The 21676-nt window shown below is 41.8% G+C and overlaps 1 protein-coding gene and 1 pseudogene across 2 annotated transcripts in view; one reads left to right on the top strand and one right to left on the bottom strand.

The window, feature by feature from the left end:
• Positions 1 to 19102, bottom strand: part of COPS4 (COP9 signalosome subunit 4) — a 35970-nt gene extending 16868 nt beyond the window's left edge. For both annotated transcript variants that reach the window (XM_032878499.1, XM_032878564.1), the window contains exons 1-4: positions 18972 to 19102; positions 3670 to 3749; positions 1617 to 1768; positions 957 to 1060 (exon numbers count right to left, since the gene is read on the bottom strand). In XM_032878499.1, the coding sequence (XP_032734390.1) occupies positions 957 to 1060; positions 1617 to 1768; positions 3670 to 3749; positions 18972 to 19045 (410 nt within the window). In that variant the 5' untranslated portion in view covers positions 19046 to 19102. The remainder of the gene's footprint in view (positions 1 to 956; positions 1061 to 1616; positions 1769 to 3669; positions 3750 to 18971) is intronic.
• LOC116878349 lies at positions 10613 to 11508 on the top strand (annotated as a pseudogene).
• Positions 19103 to 21676: the final 2574 nt, after the last annotated feature.

Raw genomic sequence — 21676 nt, forward strand, 5'->3', positions numbered from 1 at the left:
GTTAATTTATTTAGAAAACTGCTAAATTTTCAGTTCTCTGACATCCTCACAGAGAAAGATAATGCTACGCACTATCAAAATGGTAATTACGGTCACTGTAAAGGACAGTATCTAATACATTCAACTCCCTACTAGGTACTTCCACTTGGTTATCACATGTCCAAAATGGAACTCTTGATCTTCCCTCAAAACCTATTCTTTACTACTCAGTAGATAGCAACTCCATCCTTCCAGGAGTTCAGACCAAAACCAGGATTTATTTTGGCTCTTTTTCTCATACTCCATATCTAAGCTACCAGAAAACCCTTAGCTCTACCTTAAAAACATATCCAGAATCCAACATTTCTCACAATCTCCATCTTCTCTGCAGTGGTACAGTTAGTCTCAACCCAGTAGACAGAATGATTTTCTAAAATATAAATCAGATCATGTCGATCTTCCACACAAAATCCTCCAACGGCTCCCCCTCATTTCACTTAGAGAAAAGCCAAAGGCCTTATAATGACTTAGAAGAACCTACATAATCCAGTCTTTGGTACTCTCTGATCTCAGCCCCCACCTTTCCTTGGCTTGCTCCACTCCAACCACTCTGGTATCCCCGATCTGAAAATACTCCAGGCGCGCTCCTGTCTTAGGGCCTTTACATTAGCCATCCTCCCCACCAGATCTGACAGTCTTCTCTCAGCTCACAGCCACTCCCCCACTTCCTTCAAGTATCTGAGAAGATGTACCTGGACACCCTCCCACTCTAGCCACCCTATTTAATGATACAACCTGTTCCCCACTTTCCCTTTACTTTTCTCTAGAGCACTTATCACCTTCTAATATTCTGCAAAATGTCTGTACTTATTAAGTTGTTTATGATGTTTCCTTCACTAGAATGTGAGAAAAAACACAAGTGAACAATGATACATATCCTATATACATCTCCATCCAATATCCACTATTTACTATACTTTTGTCCTGTTTCCAAAGGAATTCCCACCAACACTTGGGCTGCATTTCTCCAATCTTCTTCTTTCTCATATATGGATGCAAGATGCTGTCTTATTGACGCAACCTGGAATAACAGGCAGACATGTTAAACTACTTCAACTCACATTAGTGACTAAAATAAATGGATGCGAAGTTAATCTATTGTGATAATGCTTTCGTTTAACATATTAAGCTGACCAGTAAATAGTACAAGTGTCACTAGACCACCCCTATTTTTTTTATGAATTCTGCATATACAGAATACCAAAAAACTGAACTAATACATTTCTGCAATGTGGATTATGGCAGTAATTTAGCTTAAATATGAAATTGTACTTTTATGTTAACTGCATACATAATGTTGGAGTTTTCCTATTATTTTAACCTTATTAACAATTTTGCTGATTCTTAAAAATTGTCTAAAGAGTAATATTTGGTTTATAAATCAAATTGTAACATCTGAGCAACTGTCAGCTAGAGTTACAACATCCTAGTATCTATTTTTACATTGTAACATGCTATTTGACACACCATTTTGTCAAAAATAAAACTGGATGACCATGTCCTTTAAAAACGTAGTAATACCTCCTAAAATACCTGCTGCTATCTCATGTTCAAAAGTCACTGTTCGAGATTTTTACCTGCTCCTCAAATGAAATGACTCTAGGCTGGATCTTTTCCAAGGTGAAATGATAGATTTCTTTGGCTGTGCTGTCAGGCAGGTTAGGGAGATGTGTACAGAAATCAGTTAGCAACTGTCGAGAGATCACGAGACTGACATTCTCATTTACCACTTGACAAAGGAAAAAAAGATAAGAAAACATGAATCATTTATAAATTTTCATTAAGCAATCAATTTTTACCTAAAATTAACATTAAAAATAATATATATTAGTGCATTCCTAATAATGAACCTTTAGTGCATTATTCAGGATTTCCACACCCATATCAGCTTATATTACATAATTAGTTTTCCTTATGCTGAATTATTTGATTACATAATGATTATACCAAAACAGTAAAAATCCCCTATATTTTTCTAAGAAACAGAAGTGGCTGGGGAAAAGTTTTCTTTTACGTTTGAGAATTTTATATTCTTCCTTCTCTCCCTTATTTTTCTACAAAGGGAAGGCACAGAAACACCTCCATTTTTATGTATCTACTTACATTCCACCTGGTTACAAAAAGGAGTTAAAGAAGAAACTGAGATAATGTTCATGAAATTTAAATAAAGCAAGTAGTGACAGTTACCGTCACTTGTACTTTCCCAATAAAAATGACAAATAAAACTGAAGTCAGCATTAGATGTACAGGCAGACTTAATGACATATTTATAAACATTTATGAGTTTTTATCAATGTATGTGGTTACAGATGAGAGCTCTGAAGCCACGCTGCTTCCAGCACTCCTGATCAGACGCTCTCCGAAAGAAACTCAGCTTCTCTGTGTTTCTGTTTTCTCATCTGTACAATGTGGCTAAGGCTGTGAAGCTTAAATGCCCTGTACATAGAGCACTTTAAACAACATGGGGCACAAAGCACTCAACAAATTTCATTATTATTAGCACCATTATTATATTTGTGCTTGTACCACTGCTCAGATAAATTAAGTCTGAAACCAGCAGTTACCAGGAAAATAAATGATGGTCCAAAACTGTTGAGCTGATGTGAATGATTTTCGGTATATGGCTTTTCATTAGTGCACTGGATTCAAAGTTTATACAAAGATCAAAGTTTATAATAAAAATCACTATTCTTTTGCTACTACAATGCAGTGTTCTCAATAAAACCATTCCTATCAGTCTTTCTGAAGCCACTGCCAGTTCAACACCCAATGCAGGCCCCGATCTTTCTGAGACAGTAACTTACAGTAACCTGCAACAAGCGTGTAATCAGTTCATGATGTACTAATCATAATTCATTCTTGGATAAAGCCGGATACGGTTGAAAAATAGTTTCATTACAAGTGCCATTGAGCCTTTACAACTGTTCGAAAGAAATTCCTACACAAACTAGCGCTTCTCATGAGCATGTGTGTGAAAGCATTCTGTATAGTGTAAAGCCCTCTCAAGTGTCCTTAATACTGTTAACTCAGTATCAACTCCAGCCTAACTTTCGAGTAATTTTCAAAATAGCTGGATACGTTTGAAGTCAGGGAGTAGGTGAGAATGTCTTGAAGAATGGAAATGTCTGGTTCCCATTCAAACGGAGTGTTCTTCACGTTAGTAACACTTAACATCTCTGCAGCACTTACTATATGCCAAGTACTATTCGAAGCTCTTTACTTGGTACATCAACTCCTTTATTCTCCCAGCATTGCCGCAGGGTAGCTATCACATCCCCATTTTATAGATAAGGACATGGAGTCACAAAGGAAGTAACTTACCCAAGAACACACAACTAATATAACAAGAGACCAGACTGAATCTAGACTATTCTCTTTATCATTATGCTACATTGTCTTTCATCAGTTACTGTATCAATTACTATATAAAACCTTAATTGGTAATGTAACTCTGAAGACAACTTATTGAAAAATAACCAAGTAGTAAATAAATTCTAAAGTGAATTTCCATGTGATTTAATTTAATGTCAATGCAAATTATATTGGTAACTTGATCTAAAACAAGCATGAGCAAGCTTTGAAGTCCTACTCAGTAACACAAGGCAAACATGGAATTTTCATTCCACTTACTTGCTTCCACAAAAGCTTTCAAAGCTTCTAGTTGTTCTGCCCCAGATAACTGAACGGCTTTTTCCAGGATCTGACGGTACCTAAAACAACACCAAATGAAAATAAAGTTCAGAGGACGTTACATACTCTAATGCTCACTCTGATGTTTACTCATTTCTGTTTATCCTGGTTTCTTTCACAGTGCTCTAGTTGGTGGTTTTCTTTATAGCACACCATAGATTTCTTTTGTTGTTGTAAGTTCCTAGTCCATCATAAGAAACACTAAATCTGTAATTCTAAGGTATCACTTCTTCTTGTTTTCTTTACAATATACCACAAATTTTTTTAAATTTTCAGCCCTGGAGGCAACTAGCTGGCTTCATTGATAGAGTATGAGACTCTTGATCTAAGGGACTGTGAGCTCAAGACCCACAGCGGGCGTAAAGCCTACTTAAAAAAGAAAAAAAAGTTTTCAAGCCCATCACAAGAAAGTGAATCTGCAACTCTAAGTTATTGGAGCTAAAGTGTCACTTTTTCTTGAAAAAGTTTTAGGTTTTTTTAAATTTTATTTATTTATTTTGAGAGAGAGAGATCACAAGGAGGCAGAGAGGCAGAGAGAGAAGGGGAAACAGGCTCCCTGATGAGCAGAGAGCCCGACTGGGCCCGATCCCAGGACCCTGAGACCACGACCTGAGCCGAAGGCAGAGGCTTTAATCCACTGAGCCACCCAGGTGCCCCGAAAAAGTTTTAGTTTTAAATTTAAACTAAAATGTCAACTTTTGGGGTGTTTGGGTGGCTCAGCCAGTTGCGCATATGACTTGATTTCAGCTCAGGTTGTAATCTTGGGGTTGTGGGGTTGAGCCCCTACCCCCAATGGCCCTATGCTCAGCAGGAAGTCTGCTTGGAATTCCCTCTCTCCTTCTGCCCCTCCCCACACTTGGGCACAGGCATGTGCACATGCTAGCTCGCGCTCTCTTAAGTAAATGAATCTTTTTTTAAAGAAGTCTCTTATGATTTGCCTTCTTCTCTTTAAATAAATCAACTTTCTTTCAAATGTCTTAAAAAATAAGCTATATTTCCTTCAATTATGTATTACACAGACACAAAAATGTTATTTGAGGTGACCCAGAACCTTTCCTCTTGCGGACCTAATGAAACTAGGGTTACCAACAATAGGATAGTGTTGACTAGGCAGTGAAACAAAATACTAGGGATTGAATGTCTTAGTGTGTACAAAATAAACTCTACCAAGCCAAATGCACTGACAGAATACGCCTCATGTTCTCAGACATGCCTATACATTCTTTATTTGCAATCACTTCTAATAACTATTCTGCCTAATATTCATGACCACATAAGATTCAAATCAGAAGAAGGATGGAGATGGGGGAGAGGTGTCTGGGTGGCTCCACTGGATAAGTGTCTGCCTTTGGCTCATGTCATGATCTCAGGGTCCTGGGATTGAGCCCCCTCCCCTCAGTTGGGAATCCTTGCTCAGCAAGGATTCTGCTTCTCCCTCTCCTTCTGCCCCTCCCCCCTACTCACTCACTCACTCACCCTCTCTCTCTCTCAAATAAATAAATAAGAATCTTAATTTTTAAAAAAAAAGGATGGGGAAATGCTAAAAACAGGAACAATGACAGTTATTAGACAATGGCAAACCCCTTCCTAAAAATATAAACTCTAGGAGGACAAGGATTTTTGTTTCGTTGACTGCTATACACACAATGCCTAAAGCAGCGTATCACAAGCATTCAAATATTTAACAGTACTGGTAAGTAATAAAACAGTATTTTATTTCTTAAACTGAGTGGTAGGTACACAAGTATTATACTATTGTTTATCCCTCTGTCTTAATAGTAATATTTATTAAAAGCATTAGTTAATATATTTCACAAACCTAATAGTATTGCCAATTATTCAGAACGTTATCCAGAATATAGTCAAGAAACAGAAATATACAAATAGAAAGAAAAATATATACAAATAGGGCACAAACCCATTCAAATTTATGATTTGTATTTTGTACAAGCTACCATTCAACACTTACTGATTCTCAACCCATACAGTACTCTCTGAAACTTGGTTATATGATTTCTCAAAAACACGAGTCAAACTGACTTGTAAGAAAGATAAACTGACAGAAAAGGCAACAAACTCCAAAAGAAGAGAACTATTACTCTAATAAAGCAAGGAAATATTATTAAGCTTTAAAATAAAAATTTATGTTTTTAAAATTATTTTTAAAATTTGAGGGACAATATTCAGCTATCTGAAAATTCATTAACATGGACTATCTCACTCTTTCTCTATATACACATATACACACATGCACATATACTATTTCCCATATCTATATTTATACATCTACTTCACTGCTCTGGGCATTCAATGGTTTATTCATTTGTGATTGGCTTATTCATATTTTTCATATTCATGGTTAAGCCCCCTTAATCTGACATCCCCATAGATTATTTTATACTAACAATATTATACTCAAAGATGACAATGTCGCACAGAAATTTTCTAATTAACCAGTGTTTTTTTTAAGATTTTATTTATTTGACAGAGAGAGAGAGAGAGAGATCACAAGTAGGCAGAGAGCCACCCAGGCGCCCCTCTAATTAACCAGTTTTAAAGCACTGTTTCATAACTTGTCAACTGATCTGTATTAAAAAACACACCAAAGGGGAACCTGGGGGGCTCAGTGGGTTAAAGCCTCTGCATTCGGCTCAGGTCATGGTCCCAGGGTCCTGGGATCAAGCCCCACATCGGGCTCTCTGCTCAGCAGGGAGCCTGCTTCCTCCTCTCTCTCTGCCTGCCTCTCTGTCTACTTGTGATCTCTGTCTGTCAAATAAATAAGTAAAATCTTAAAAAATAATAATAATAAATAAATAAATAACCACACCAAAAAAAAAAAAACCTAGAAGTGATAAAACTTTTACATTAACCACATCATACAACTTGCCAGAGCATTACGAATTGCCTAATCAAACTCTCAACTTTTACAGATTAAGAAAGAGAGAAGAGAGGTACAGAGTTCAGGCTAGACGCTATCTTACTCATTCTCTAATATGTAAATTCCAGTATTCCAGTATCTAAGAATAAGAAATTAGTTCTTTACAATAATAATAAGGAATGACTAATAAACCTAATTTAAATCTGGGATTCAAATAATCAGTCGGGCACCTGGCTGGCTCAGTCAGTTAACCGGCTGCCTTCAGCTTGGTCATAATCCCAGAGTCCCAGGATCCAGCGAGCTGCGAGTCAGGCTTCCTACTCAGTGGGGAATCTGCTTCTCCCTTTCCCTCTGCTCCTCCCACTTGTGTGCTCTCTCTCTCTCTCTAATAAATAAAATTTAGGGGCACCTGGGTGGCTCAGTGGGTTAAGCCTCTGCCTCCGGCTCAGGCCATGATCTCAGGATCCTGGAATTGAGCCCCGAGTCGGGCTCTCTGCTCAACGGGGAGCCTGCTTCCTCCTCACCCTCTGCCTGCCTTTCTGCCTACTTGTGATCTCTCTCTCTCTCTCTCAAATAAATAAATAAAATCTCAAAAAAATAAATAAATAAAATCTTTAAAAAAACAATCATTTAATATGCCATATTAAATAATCCAAAAATGTGAATTGAGCACCTAGGGTTTTTAAAATGTTATATAAGATTCTGTGTATGATACTAAAGAGACTTTAAATAACCTTAGTCTTTGAAGCTATAGTCTAGGCAAATAAAAATTTAAATATCAAATAATATTATCACAAATTACAATAAAACAAAAGTCACTGAAATGAATAAAACTGAACAATATAAGAAATATGACTGTAAGAACTAATAAATGAATTCGATAAAGTTGTGGGGTACAAAATCAATGCTCAAAATCTGTTCTGTTTCTTTTTTTTTTTTTAAAGATTTTATTTATTTGACAGAGAGAGACACAGCGACAGAGGGAACACAAGCAGGGGGAGTGGGAGAGGGAGAAGCAGGCTTACCCCAGAGCAGGGAGCCTGATACAGGGCTCAATCCCAGGACCCCAGGATCACGACCTGAGCCAAAAGCATACACTTAACAATTGAGCCACACAGGCGCCCCTGTTGTGTTTCCAATAGCCAAAATATGGAAAGAGCCCACATGCCCATCAATAGATAAATGGATAAAAAAGATGCTATATATATATAAATATATATATTATATATACACAATTTTATATATATATATATATATGCACACACATATACATATGGAATATACTCAGCCACCAAAAAGAATGAAGTCTTGCCATCTGCAACATGTGGATGAACTAGAGCGCATTATGCTAAATGAAGCAAGTCCATCAGAGAAAGACAAACATGTATATGTATGTATATATGATTTCACTCACAGGTAGAATTTAAGAAACAAAACTGATGAACACAAGGGAAGGAAAGGAAAAATAAAATAAGAAGGAAACAGAGAGGGAGACAAACCATAAGAGACTTTTTTATTTTTAGTAAAGATTTTATTTATTTATTTGTCCGAGAGAGAGAGAGAGAGAGAGAGAGAGAACGAGCGTGTGGGCACAGCAGGGGGAGCAGCAGGCAGAGGGCAAGGCAGGCTCCCTCATGAGCAAGGAGCCAGAAGCAGGACTCAATCCCAGGACCCTGAGATCATGACCTGAGCTCAAGGCAGACACTTAAACACTGAGCCACCCACGTGTTCCACCATAAGAGACTCTTAACTGTAGGAAACAAACTAAGGGCTGCTAGAGGGGAGGTGGGTGGAACCAGGTAATGGGCATTTTTTAAGGAGGACACATGATGTGATGAGCATTGGGTATTATATGCAACTGATGAATCTCTAAATTCTACCTCTGAGACTATTAATACACCATATGTTAATTAAATTGAATTTAAATTTTTAAAAAATCTGTTGTGTTTCTACACACTAATAACAAATCATCAGGAAGAGAAAACATCGTATTTACAATTACATCAAAAAGAATAAAAGAACAAAGAATAAATTTAACCCAGGTGAAAGATCTGTACACTGAAAACTATAAGACAATGATGAAAGAAACTAAAGACATAAATAAAAGGAAAGACATTCCATAGTCACAGACCAAAAGTATCAGTCTTGTTGAAATGCCCATACTACCCAAAGCAATCCACAGATTCCATGAAATCCCTATCAAAATTCCAACAGCATTTTTCACAGATATAGAACAAACAACCTAAAATTTTGTATCGCACCACAAAAGACCTTGAATAACCAAGCAATCTTGAGAAAAAAACAACAAAGTTGGAGGCATCACACTCCCTGATTTCAAATTACTACAAAGGTAGAGTAATCAAAATGGTATGGTATTAGCATGAACACAGCCACACAGATCAATGGAACAGAATAGAGAGCCTGGAAATAAACCCAGACACATATGGTCAATTAACTTATAACAAAGCAAGCAAGAATATACAATGGGGAAAGGATGGTGTCTTCAATAAACGGTGCTGAGAAAAAGACAGCCATAGGCAAAAAAATGAACCTGGACCACTATCTTACCCCATACACAAAAATAAACTCAAAATGAATTAAAGACTTGAATGTAAGACCTGAAACCATAAAACTCCTACAATAAAATATAAGTGGTAAACTTAACGTATCTTAGCAATATCTTTATAGATCTCACTCAAGAAGCGGTGACAACAAAAGCAAAAATAAAGGAGAATCTATCAAGCTAAAAAGCTTCAAGTGAAGAAAACCATCAACAAAATAAAAAGGCAACCTACAGAAGGAAGAAAAATACTTGTAAATCATATATCTGATAAGGGGTTAATATATCTAAAATATATTAAGAAACTTATACAACTCAACAGCAAAAAAATAAATAAAAGAGGGATTTAAAAATGGCAGGGGGCACCTGGGTGGCTCAGCTGGTTAAGCATACAAACTTCTGGTTTTGGCTCAGATCATGACCTCAGGGTTTTGAGATGGAACCCCACATCCAGCTCTGCACTAGGCACAAAGGCTACTTAGGATTCTCAGTCCCTCCACCTCTCTCTCCCCAACTCCCGGTTCATTTCCTCTCTCTCTCTCTCAAAAAAAAGGGGAGGGGGGAGAGGAACTGAATAGACATTTCCCCATACAGATGGCCAAAAGTCACAAAAAAACAGGTTGAACATCACCAATAATCTGAAAAATACAAGTGAAATCCACAATAAGATATTACCTCACATCTGTTAGAATGACTATTATTAAAAAGGTAAGAAATGGGGCACCTGGGTGGCTTAGTGGGTTAAGCCTCTGCCTTTGGCTCACATCATCTCAGGGTCCTGGGATTGAGCCAGGTGGGGAGCTCGGTGGGGAGCCTGCTTCCCGCCACCACCCCCGGCCCCCAACCTGCCTCTCTGCCTACTTGTGGTCTCTGTCAAATAAATAAATAAAATCTAAAAAAAAAAAAAAAAAAAAAAAAAAAAGACAAGAAATAACAAGTGTTGGGGAAGATACACAAAAAAGGGGAACCTTCGTGTACTGTTGGTAGGAATGTAAATTAGTGCAGTCACCATGAGAAATGGTATAAAGATATCTCAAAAAAAAAAACCCCACATTGTGATCCAACAATTCTACTGGGTATTTAACCAAACAAAATGAAAACATTAGTTTGAAAAGATATATAAATACTCCAATGTTCACTGCAGCATTATTTACAATAACCAAGATATAGAAACAACTAAAGTGTTCATCTATGAATGAATGGATAAAGAACACTTATGTAAATACAATGGAATATTATTCAGCCATAAAAAGGAAGAAAATCTTGCCTTTTGCAACAAGACAGATAGATCCTGAAGGCATTAACGCTAAGTAAAATAAGTCAGACAGAGAAAGATAAGTACCAAATGATCTCTCTTACAGTGGAATCGAAAGTAAAACCAAACCAAACACACAGATGCAGATCAAACCGGGACCTGCCAGAGGCAAGGAGAGGAGTATGGGAAAATGGGTGAAGATGGTGAAAGATACAAACTCCAAGTTATAAAATAAGTAAGTCATGGGGATGTAATGTACAGCACAGTGACTGCAGTTAATAATACTGTGTGTTGCATATCTGGAACGTTGCTAAAAAAGTAGTTCTTAAAAGTTCTCACCAAGGGGCGCCTGAGTGGCTCAGTGGGTTAAGCCTCTGCTTTCGGCCCAGGTCATGATCCCAGGGTCCTGGGATTAAGCCCCGCATCAGGCTCTCTGCTCATCGGGGAGCCTGCTTCCTCCTCTCTCTCTGCCTGCCTCTCTGCCTACTTGTGTTCTCTGTCTGTCAAATAAATTAAAAAAAAAAAAAAATTTAAAGTTCTCACCACAAGAAAAAAAATTTTGTACGAATAAAAAATGGGTATGTTTCTTTGAACTTAAGAATATCTATCAAAGTCACCATTAAGAAAGTGAGACATGCTTTCCTCAGCTGCCCTTAAGGTGCTCAGTCCTTTCAAGGAAGCTAATGCAGTGATCGGGTGAGGCCCTCGCATCCAGTGACTAGCTCCGCATCCGCAGTGTCCACACGGCACTCGCCTGCATCTGCCTGGCCCTCACCCTGCAGGACGATGAGGTCACAGAGCAAAGATCAATGCCCTCATTAGAACAGCAGGTAGGAATGTTGAACCTCTCTTACTGGGCGTGTTTGCAAAGGCCCTGGGCAGTGTCAACATAGGAGCCTCAGCTGCCAACAGAGAAGCTGGGAGAGCCGCCCCAGCACCTGGTGCTGTGCCAGCAGAGGTCCTGCTCCTTCCACCACCGCTGCTCCAGCTGAGAAGAAAGTGGAAGCAAAGAAAGAAGAATCAGAGGAGTCTGATGATGGCATGGGCTCTGGTCTATCAAACCTCGTCTATAACCTGTTCAATTAAAAGCTTAAAAAAAAAAAGTGAAACATGCAAGCCATAGATAGAAAAGATACTTGAAATCCATGTATTTGGCAAAAAAATAAAAAAATAAATAAATAAGCACTTCACTAGAGATAACATCCAAATGCCCAGTAAGCATATTAAAAGATTCCCAACCACCTCAATACTCATTAAGTTAATGCGGATTATAAGCATAAGTAGATACTATTATATTTCCACTAGAATGAATAATATTAAAAACACTAAGAAATTTGAGTATGGGTGAGAATGTAGGGGAACTAATCTCACCTATACTCAACGGGAATGTAAAGTGATCTACACTCCGGAAAACCACCGGCAGTTATCTACTAAAACTAAACATGTATTCTATAACCCAAATATTCTACTCCTGGGTATATATCCAAGAAAAATGAATGTTTATGTCCGCAAAAAGATAAGTACAAAAATTTCCATGGTAGCTTTTTTCAAAATAGCTCTAAACTACAAAAAACTGTAATGCTCATCAATAAGAAAGTGAAGCCCGATAATAAAATGGCATTCTACAAATCAATAAGGAATGCTTCAAGCATGAATGTATCTCACAGATACATTAAGTGAAAAAGGAGAGACACAAAAGGGTATAAACTGAATGGTTCCATTTATGTGCATTTCAAGAACAGGCAAACCCAATTCATGATGACAAAGTAGAACAGTGGTTATATTTGAGGGCAATGACTGGGAAGGGGCATGAGGGATCCTCTGGGCATGCTAGAAATATTCCCCAGCTTGATCTGGATAGTTGTTACGTATCTATGTATCTGAGAAAATGTATTAGGCTCTACTCTTAAGAGTAATGTACTCAGGGGCGCCCAGGTGGCTTAGTGGGTTAAAGCCTCTGCCCTTGGCTTGGGTCATGATCCCGGGGTCTTGGGATCGAGCCCCGCATCAGGCTCTCTGCTCGGCGGGGAGCCTGCTTCCTCCTCTCTCTCTGCCTGCCTCTCTGTCTACTTGTGATCTCTGTCAAATAAATAAATAAATAAATAAAATCTTAAAAAAAAAAAAAAAGAGTAATGTACTCAGTGCAATGTAATTTAAAATATATAAATATATATAAACCCAGAAATATCTTATGTTTTAACAGAAAGTAAAAACAAAATTTAAAAAGAGAGAGATGAAAAATGAAGAAGTAATATTTTAATTTAGAAGAGAGTAAAACCAAAAGGGGTTAGATTAGCTAGAGAAGGCTCCATGAATAAAACATCTTTTTACTAAGCACTCAACAGAAAAAACGGAGAAGTGATTGATATGGAGAACATGACAGATACCAAATACATTTTCCTTAAAAAATATTACGGAGGTGGGTTCCTGGGCAGCTCAGTCGGTTAAGCATCCATCTCTTGGTTTTAGCTCAGGTCTTGATCTCATGGTCATGAGTTCAAGCCCCGTGTTGGGCTCCACACTGGACATGGAGCCTACTTAAAAAAAAATAAAAATTAGAGAGGAAAACAAATTTAACTAAGGTGCTTGCATCTCCCCTATCCATTTATCATCATCAACAAACATCTACTGAGCATCCAGTTATGTGTATGAACTAAAGTCTGTACTGATTCCTGATTTCTTGGCACTTAAATCTGAAGGTAAGCAATACATACTTACATGAAAATGTATCACAGTCACTATTTAGAATCAAAACAAGTAGAACAGGTATTAATTAGTAGATCTTTCACCTATGGTAATGACAAATTAGATGACTGGACCAACTCTACCTCAAAACAAAAATAAAAACATAAAAAGCTGAAAAAAATGCAAAAAAGAAAAAATTAATAGCATAAAATCCTAACAAGAAAGAAAAAAACAGGATAAGATAAAAGTATGAAGAGCATCTGCCTAAAAGCCTTTGCTGACTGTGAACCAACAGCTGAGAGGCAGAGTGGCACTTCTGGTGGGCTCTGCCTTGGGGCATTCTGCCAATCTACTAGAAACACTGAGAGGAAAGTTGTAATTTTTGGCCAACTACAGAAGCTAAAAGAAAAGAAATCAGAGATCCATGCTTGCCAAAGGAGGAAACACTACCACTTTGGAAATAAGATTACAATTTCTATGCTAAGGATCATCTAGGTAAACCATAAAATTCTGAAGCCTTGAGCCTAGACTGCTATCACCCTTGGGTGACTGGCAGGAGGAAATGAAAATCCTCCATGAAAGGTTACAATCCTAAAGCCTCCAAATGTTTTGAAAAGTGTATTTTTAAATAACTTGCCCAACAAAGATTATAAGGTATATAACTCTTTGAGCTAGAGTCAACAAAAGCAACAGACAGCAGCAACAAGCAGGGCCTCCAGATACCGACAACTACCAGAAAGACTGCAGTGCAAATACGCGTATCATGTTTACAGAGATAAACTCAGGCTTCAAGGTTTCAGCAAGAAACTGAGAATCATGAAAAGTGTCATCTGAAGAAAGGACCACCAGGGCACCTGGCTGGATTGTCAGCAGAGCATGAGACTTTCCATCTCAGGGTCATGAGTTCAAGCCCCACGTCAGGCGTGCAGCGTACTTAAAATAGAAAGTTTAAAAAAACCGTATTTAAAAAAGAAAGAAAGAAAAGAAAAAAGAACCACCAAAAACATAGAACTAAGAAATACTATATCCAAGCTCACTCAGTGAAGTTCGTAACAGTAGATTAAACACATCTGAAAAACTGACAAACTAGGAGGCAGGACAGAAAAGTCTATCCAGAATAAAGCAGTCCAAAGCTAAACACAGAAGACAGGGTTAGAGACATGGAGGTCACAGTAAGAGGCCTAACGGGGCCTTCACTGGAATCCTAGAGAAAGGAACGGAATGGGACACAGGCTACATTTGTAAATAGACGGCCGAAACATCCCAGACCATGAGAGAGTCGAATACATCCATTCAACAAATGCGGCAAAGCACCATCAGAACGATGCAGTAGAGGATTTACTAACAAAAATAAGACAAAATGAAAAACCACAGTTCTTTCTCCTTCTGCATATATGCCCCTGCAGTGTGACTCTGTAACCCTTTGATCTGGCCTTGTTTTTATTAACAGAATTTGGTAGAAGTGAAGTGCTGCTGTGAACTGAGACCTCAAGAGGTCCTGTGTGTGTCTTTTTCTCTTGGACCCTGCTGTGGCCACACGAACAAGACCAGGTTAACCTGCTGGATAACGAAACACCCAGCCCAGTCACCGCCACCTGCCCCACCAACACAGCACAGCAGCGGTGCCTGCCGGACCTGCAGCGGACAGCAGGCAAAAGTGAGAGGTACATGTGGGATCCAGACCACACAGGACAGAGAACCACCCAGCTGGGCCCTGCCCACCAACAAATTATAAGCAAAGTAAATGCTTGTTGTTTTAATCCACTAAGTTTTCGAGTGGTTTATCTCACAGCAAAACCCAACTGACAGAGATTTAACAAATCCACATAGACACATCACAAAGAAGTTTCAGAAAATTAAATACGATAATACCTAGGAGAAATAATAAATTATTTATTAATTTTAATAAAATTAAAATTATAAACCAAAACCACAATGAGATACCACCTCACACGGGTCAGAATAACTAAATTAACCACTGAGGAAACAATACATGTCGGCGAGGATGCAGAGAAAGGGGAACCCTCCTACACTGTTGGTGGGAATGCAAGCCTGTGCAGCCACTCTGGAAAACAGCATGGAGGTTCCTCAAAAAGTTAAAAATAGAGCTACCCTATGACCCAGCAATCGCACTACTGGGTATTTACCCAAAGATACAAAAACAGTGAGTCAAAAGAACATGTGCACCCCAATGTTTATAGCAGCAATGTCCACCATAGCCAAACTATGGAAAGAGCCCAGAGGGCCATCGACAGATGAATGGATAAAGAAGATGTGGTACGGAGCACCTGGGTGGCTCAGTGGGTTGGGCCTCTGCCTTTGGCTCAGGTCATGATCTCAGGGTCCTGGGATCGAGCCCCGCATCGGGCTCTCTGCTCAGCAAGGAGCCTGCTTCCCCCCCGTCTCTGCCTACCTCTCTGCCTACTTGTGATCTCTGTCAAATAAATAAATAAATAATTTAAAAAAAAAAGAAGATGTGGTACGTATGTACACACACACACACACACACACACACACACACACACACAGGAATATTACTAAGTTGTCAAGAAGAATGAAATTTTGCCATTTATAACCACACAGACAGAACTAGAGTTTACTTAGCTAAGCGAAGTAAGTTGGTTAGAGAAAGACAAATAACATATGATTTCACTCATATGTGGAATTTCAGAAACAAAACAGATGAACACAGGGGAAGGGAAAGAAAAATAAGATAAAAACAGACGAGGCAAACGATAAGAGACTCTTAGCTGTAAGAAACAAACTGAGGGTGGGAGGATGAAGTAATTGGGTGATGGGGAGTAAGGAGTGTACTTGATGAAATGAGCACTGGGTGTTAGAGGCAACTGATGAATGACTGAATTCTACCTCTGAAACTAATAACACGTTACATGTTAACTAAATTGAATTTAAATAAGAAAAATTTTTTAAAAAGAAAAAGATAATATGAGAGAATCTCAGTAAGAGTAACTGATGTCTCAGCAAATTTTAATTTTATTTAAAATTTAAAATGCTAAAAAAAAGAATTTCCTAAATGAGGTTGATCTTTAAGTATTCTAAATATTTCAATGTAGTGTTAAGTGGAAAAGAGTGGAGGCAGATAGGTATTTTAAGGCCCCTGCAAAAAAAATCACTATCTGAAATGTAGTCTAGTTCGGGGAAGATAGTTTAAGGCCAAAAGGTAGATGTGTTTAGAGTCAAGAGCTATGAGCCAAGCATACAGGTTGAATTACAGCATTGCCACAAGCTATGTGACCTCAAGCAAGGTATTTCACCTCCATACTTTAGTTTCCTCATATGCAATGTAAATATTACTCAAGGATTAAAAAATGTAAATAACGATGTGCTTGGCACATGGTAAACACCAGACGTTAGGGAACTTCACTCTTGAGATCGGAACCACTAAAACTGCTGTGTGCGGGAATAACAAAGAATTAGAGACTCTGTGTTATAAGGAGCCCTTGAGAGTCCATAGTGTGTATTACTTAGTGTGTACGTGTCTTCCGTTTTTGACAGTTCTATTCTATTCTATTATTAAAAAGTTCTAATCAAAAGTCTATCTCTGTAAGGCAAAGGAGTCTATTTTCTTTTCTACAAAACAGGCTTTCTTTTTTAAGATTTATTTATTTGACAGAAAAAGAGAGCACAAGCAGAGGGAGCGGGAGAGAGAGAAGCAGGCTCCCCAGTGAGCAAAGAGCCGGATGCAGTATCTGATCCCAGGACCCTGAGATCATGACCTGAGCACAAGGCAGATACTTAACTGACTGAGCCACCCAGGCGCCCTGGCAAAACAGCCTAATAGTCAAAGAGAGCTAGAAGGTCTCCCGTTACCCTCTCTTCTCTATGCTAACAGCTTCTTGTAAAATGAAATCTTTAGACTCCAAAGGCCTGCTATCCTCTTCTCGGTACCTTCTCTATCAAGAAGTAGGAATACCAAAAAAAAAAAAAAAAAAAGTCCTATTTTTATAGAATTTTCCTTTCTGCATTTCCTTTCCTTTATTTTATAGAATTTCCCTTCTAATGTAACTTGGCCACTTCTCCCAGAAAGAGGTAGGCTCCATTTTTCCTCCCCTTGAATCTGGACTGGTCTGGTGATTTTCTTTGACCTGTTTTAGAGAACCGACATTGTGAGATTTCCATGGCTAGCCTTACGTGTGGCGGCTTCCACTCTCACCCTTTTGGAACACGTCTATGGCCCTGTAAGGAACAACTGAATGTGAGACCATGTGGAGAGACGGACTCCGCCAGCAGCAGCCTGATGCATATGTGAGTCTGTTTTAGCTTCGCCAGCCCCAACTGAGCTGCGGGCTGACTCTGCACCTGCACCAGGAGGCCTGGCTTAGGCCAGCACAACAGTCCAGTCACCCCCAAAAAACCCTGAAAAGGAGTAGTTGTTTCACACCACTAAGTTTTCGGTTTGTTACACAGGAATACATAACTAAAGGACCTATAACATAGTACTATTGTTTACCTGCAATTCACAGCTGAGGACGTGAATTCTTAGCTTAAGTTTCAGAATTCTACGAATACTTGAAAACCTCTATCTCTTCTGATAAAGAATGTACCTCATGTTCTTCAAGAAAACAAAAAACAGAGCAAAGCATGGGGGAAATGTAAGCTGAGCATGGGGAAAAACACATCATCATTTTACTTTCATCCAAATCTAAACATTACACGGATAAAGGGTTAAACCATGAAGACACATTCACCTAATTTACAACCCATGGAATAAGTCAATACACGTACTGACTAACCGCTTTCTAACAATAGTAACAAAGACAATTCTGCGGCACGGAGCCTCAGGTACTGTTCTAAGTGACACACACTCACTCGTTGGTCCTCAGACAAGAGTACGTCCTGTTACCCCCATTTTCCTGAGAAGGAAACTGCAGTACACAACAGCTAAACCCACGGGACACAGCTAGATTTCCCCTGCGAGAGCCAGACATCTGCCACCAGAGGAAAGGCAGCAGAGTTTCCACAGAACACGGCCGAGGTGAGGGCAGGTGTATCCGCTCATGGAGACCCGCACGGTCGGCGCCGTCACACTGGACGCGCCCTCTCACCGGAACGCGAGTTCGCTACCACAGACGGTGCCGCATGACGTACGAGGAGAATCGGACCGTTGCTGACCCACCTGCCCACTACCTCGGCTAACACGACTGGGACCGCCTGCGTGACAGGCACATGTCACTGTTTTAACGTGGAACGGGTCTAAGCCTTCCACACAAACTCCGCAGAATTCCTACACAACTCGGGTTCCTGCGAACGCCCCTACCCGAGGCTCCCTGACTCACGTCGCGAGGGCGTTCCGCGGAGGCGCCCCTCCTCAGAGTCGGCGGCGGAGAGAAGCCCACACACAAGGACTCGCAGAAGATGGTCCAGGCGGCTCTGGCCGCAGACGGGAGCGGCCATACCTCCTCCGCCCCGCGGGCTCGAAAAGCCACCTCCCGGGAAGCTCTACATCGAGGTCCCAGAAGACACATTTCCCCCAATTAAAAAAAAAAAAAAAGTCCGAAGAGCGAGCAGATTCGGTGTGAGGGCCCGCAGCGATGCAGAGGCACCGGGGCCGACAATGAAGGCCATGGGGGCAGTCGTCCCTCGGGCCGTGCTTCCAGAGTCTCAACGAGCAGGTCAGGGTGCTCCCCAAGCCCGAACAAGCTGACGGCAGCCCCGCGTCGGCCGCCCTCGGGGTTCCCGGCGTAAGGTCCCCGCCGGCTTTCTGCTCCCGTCTGGGCGTCGGCAGACGACCTCAGGCCCGCCCCCTTGATCGTCAGGCCGCACCACATCCCGAAGCAGCCGTCACCCCGCGAACCGGTCCACGGCTTCCCTCCCGACCGCCCAGGGCCCCGGGAGACACTCACTTGCCCGCCAGATCTTTGTGAGAGCCGCTCGAATTCATGAGCTGGGCTAAGTCCTGCCGCACGGCTGCCGCCATCTTTCTTCCAGCTCAGCAGAGGCTGCCGGGCCTCGCGCCGCCGCCGAGAAACGAGTTGCAGTCCTCCAGCTTGCAGCTAGAGGGAACCCGAGGTGCCATAGAGTAGCGACTGTGTGGGCCAGAGCGCCGGGCGTGCGAGCCCGCGCAGGCCGGTCCGCGGAGTCGCGGGACGGAAGCTCCGTGCGAGTCCCAGGCCCGCCCAGGAGCCTCCCGCGGGCTCAGGTCCGCGCGCCCTGACTTGGGATTGGCGGAGGAGGTCCAGGGCGTGTTGCTTGTGCGACTCCAGGAAGCGCCGGGGACCGGAATCCCCTCCCGTCGTCGCGCAGTTCCGCGTGTGGCTCGGGCGTGGATGGCGGCCGCCCGCTCTGTGAGGCAGCGCTGGAGCGGCGCGCGTTGCCGCCTCGAGCTGTTCCCGCGTCCGGTTCCCCGAGGCGGCGCTGTCTAGACGCGGTGTGGATGCGCGTGTTTCTGCGCTGGCGGTGTAGCCGGTTTGTCGCGACGGGCCTCTGCGGGCGTGGTCTGGGCGAGTTTGTCCGCGGCAGTCCCTTCCCCCGCGAAGCGGCCGCTGTGGCGGGGACACCGAGCGTCCCACCGGCGCGCGGACGGCGCCGCTCCCTCACGGGTCCTCACGGGACGCCGTCTGCACGTGCGTGCAAACTGTCGCCCCTCCTGGCGCTCGCGGACGACGACACCCCGTGTCGCCGTTCCCCTCGCTCTCGTTCGCTGAGGGGAGACCGGGCCGCGCACGGCCGCAGCGCTTCCTCGCCGCCCTCTTCTGCTGCGGAGTATTGCGGCGGGACGGCCGCGGGCCGCTCGGGCGTCCAGCCGGGCGCTTCATGTTGGTCATCGGTCGCCGGTGCTGCAGGCACCAGCCTCTCAGCGACGCTCTGTCTTCTGGCCTTGCCCGCCGCGGCTTTCAGACTTGGGAGTTGCCCTCCCGGTGTGCGGTGAATGGAGGTTCCCTCTGTCGGAAGGGAGCGGCCGCAAGACGAGCACAAGGAAATGCCTTAAGAAAGTAATGTGGGGGCGCCGGGGGGTCGGTGGCTGAGCCTCTGCCTGCGGCTCGCGTCGTGATCCTGGGGTCCTTGGATCGAGTCCCGCGTTGGGCTCTCTGCTCAGCGGGGAGCCTGCTCTCCCCACCCACCAACCCCCCGCCTGCCTCTCTGCCTGCTTGTGATCTCTGTGTCAAATGAAAAAAAAAAAAAAGAAGAAGAAGAAGAAGAAGAAAGTAAAGTGGAGATTGCCTGCGTCAGTTCTGGTACCAGTTCTGATACCAGTCCCTTGGCAAGAACCTAGTCACATGACCAGGCTTAGCAGCCGTGAGGCTGGAAATTTGGTTTCCAGGGAGGCAACCCTTTGCCTAAGGAAAAGAGGATGGGTTGAAAGGGACAGTCCGTATCTACTCAGTCTGTCCCTCTGATCACCTCAGTATCTGTGTGAGTCCTTCTTACAGTAGAACGCGCCTACCCTTCCAGAAGAGAGATTGGGGCGCCTGGGTGCCTCGCTCCTTAGGTGTCTCCTTCGGCTCAGGTCAGGATTCCAGGATCCTGGGATCGAGCTCCACGTCGGGCTCCGTGGGAAGCCTGCTTCTCCCTTTCCCCCTGCTTGTGTTCGCTCTCTCACTGTGTTTCTCTGTCAAATAAATAAAATCTTAAAAAAAAAAAAAAAAGCGATCAATTCCCTACTCAGTTTCTATGCCAACTTAAAAAGCAGGCTGTCTGATGATGCACAGCCCTCCATCAGACTGGAACATGTCTTTTCATGGCCCAGGGTCACACACACTGTAAACAAATTATCTGCCTCATGCCTACGTGTGTAATACAAAACGGGTGGAACAGGAGCAGGATAAGCACACTTAAAACTCAACAAAAGTGGAATGTGAAACACATAGCCTCTCCAAAGCAATGGTGGAATCTGGGGGAAGGAACGAGAAATACCCCTACCCTTGTAGGGAGTAAGTTTTTTGGTTACTCTTGTTCTGCTCTTTGAGAGGATCTCAATTACCTCTTACACTCTGGGCCCCAGTTTTGCCCTAAGAATGCAAGTTACCTGGATGTTGAAGAATATTCCCTCTTTGAAGGGAAGCTTTTGGACTTGGATCAAGAGCTTTTGTAGGCCAGGTTTTTCAGTGTTGTTGTTGTTTTCATTGAATATTTAGTAAACTGCTTCCAGACAGTTTCAGGTTCCGGTAACTACACCCCACAGCTGTTTCTAGAAATAGTTGTTAAATGTGACCTATTTCCTGTTTTCCACGCTAACACCTTTCTTAATATCTTTTTAATGATGACAGTCTTGAGGTTATCTGAAATAACAGGCTTAAGTGAGAAGGGAACTCCATTAATTTGATTTTTGCTTCAGTTTATCTTTGTTTTCTGTTGCTTTTTTGCCCATTTGTGTTTGTCAAAAAGTCTTTTAAAGGGCTATGAGAAATCTCTAAGGCAAATCTCTTCTGCTATTTAGGGGTACGTAAGCAGCTGGCTTTTTCAACTTAGTGAAGCAGGAATTACCAGATGTTCTGTTTTGCTTTTCACCCTGACTTTGAGCTTTATTTGTAATACCTTGCTGAAAGCAAAAGAAGCAACCAAACACACTGTCTCTTTCTATAAACTTCCACTAGGGCTACAAGTTAGA

This window comes from Lontra canadensis, unplaced genomic scaffold, assembly GCF_010015895.1.
Source record: "Lontra canadensis isolate GAN:19392208 unplaced genomic scaffold, GSC_riverotter_1.0 scaffold1, whole genome shotgun sequence".
In the NCBI taxonomy this organism is placed as follows: domain Eukaryota; kingdom Metazoa; phylum Chordata; class Mammalia; order Carnivora; family Mustelidae; genus Lontra; species Lontra canadensis.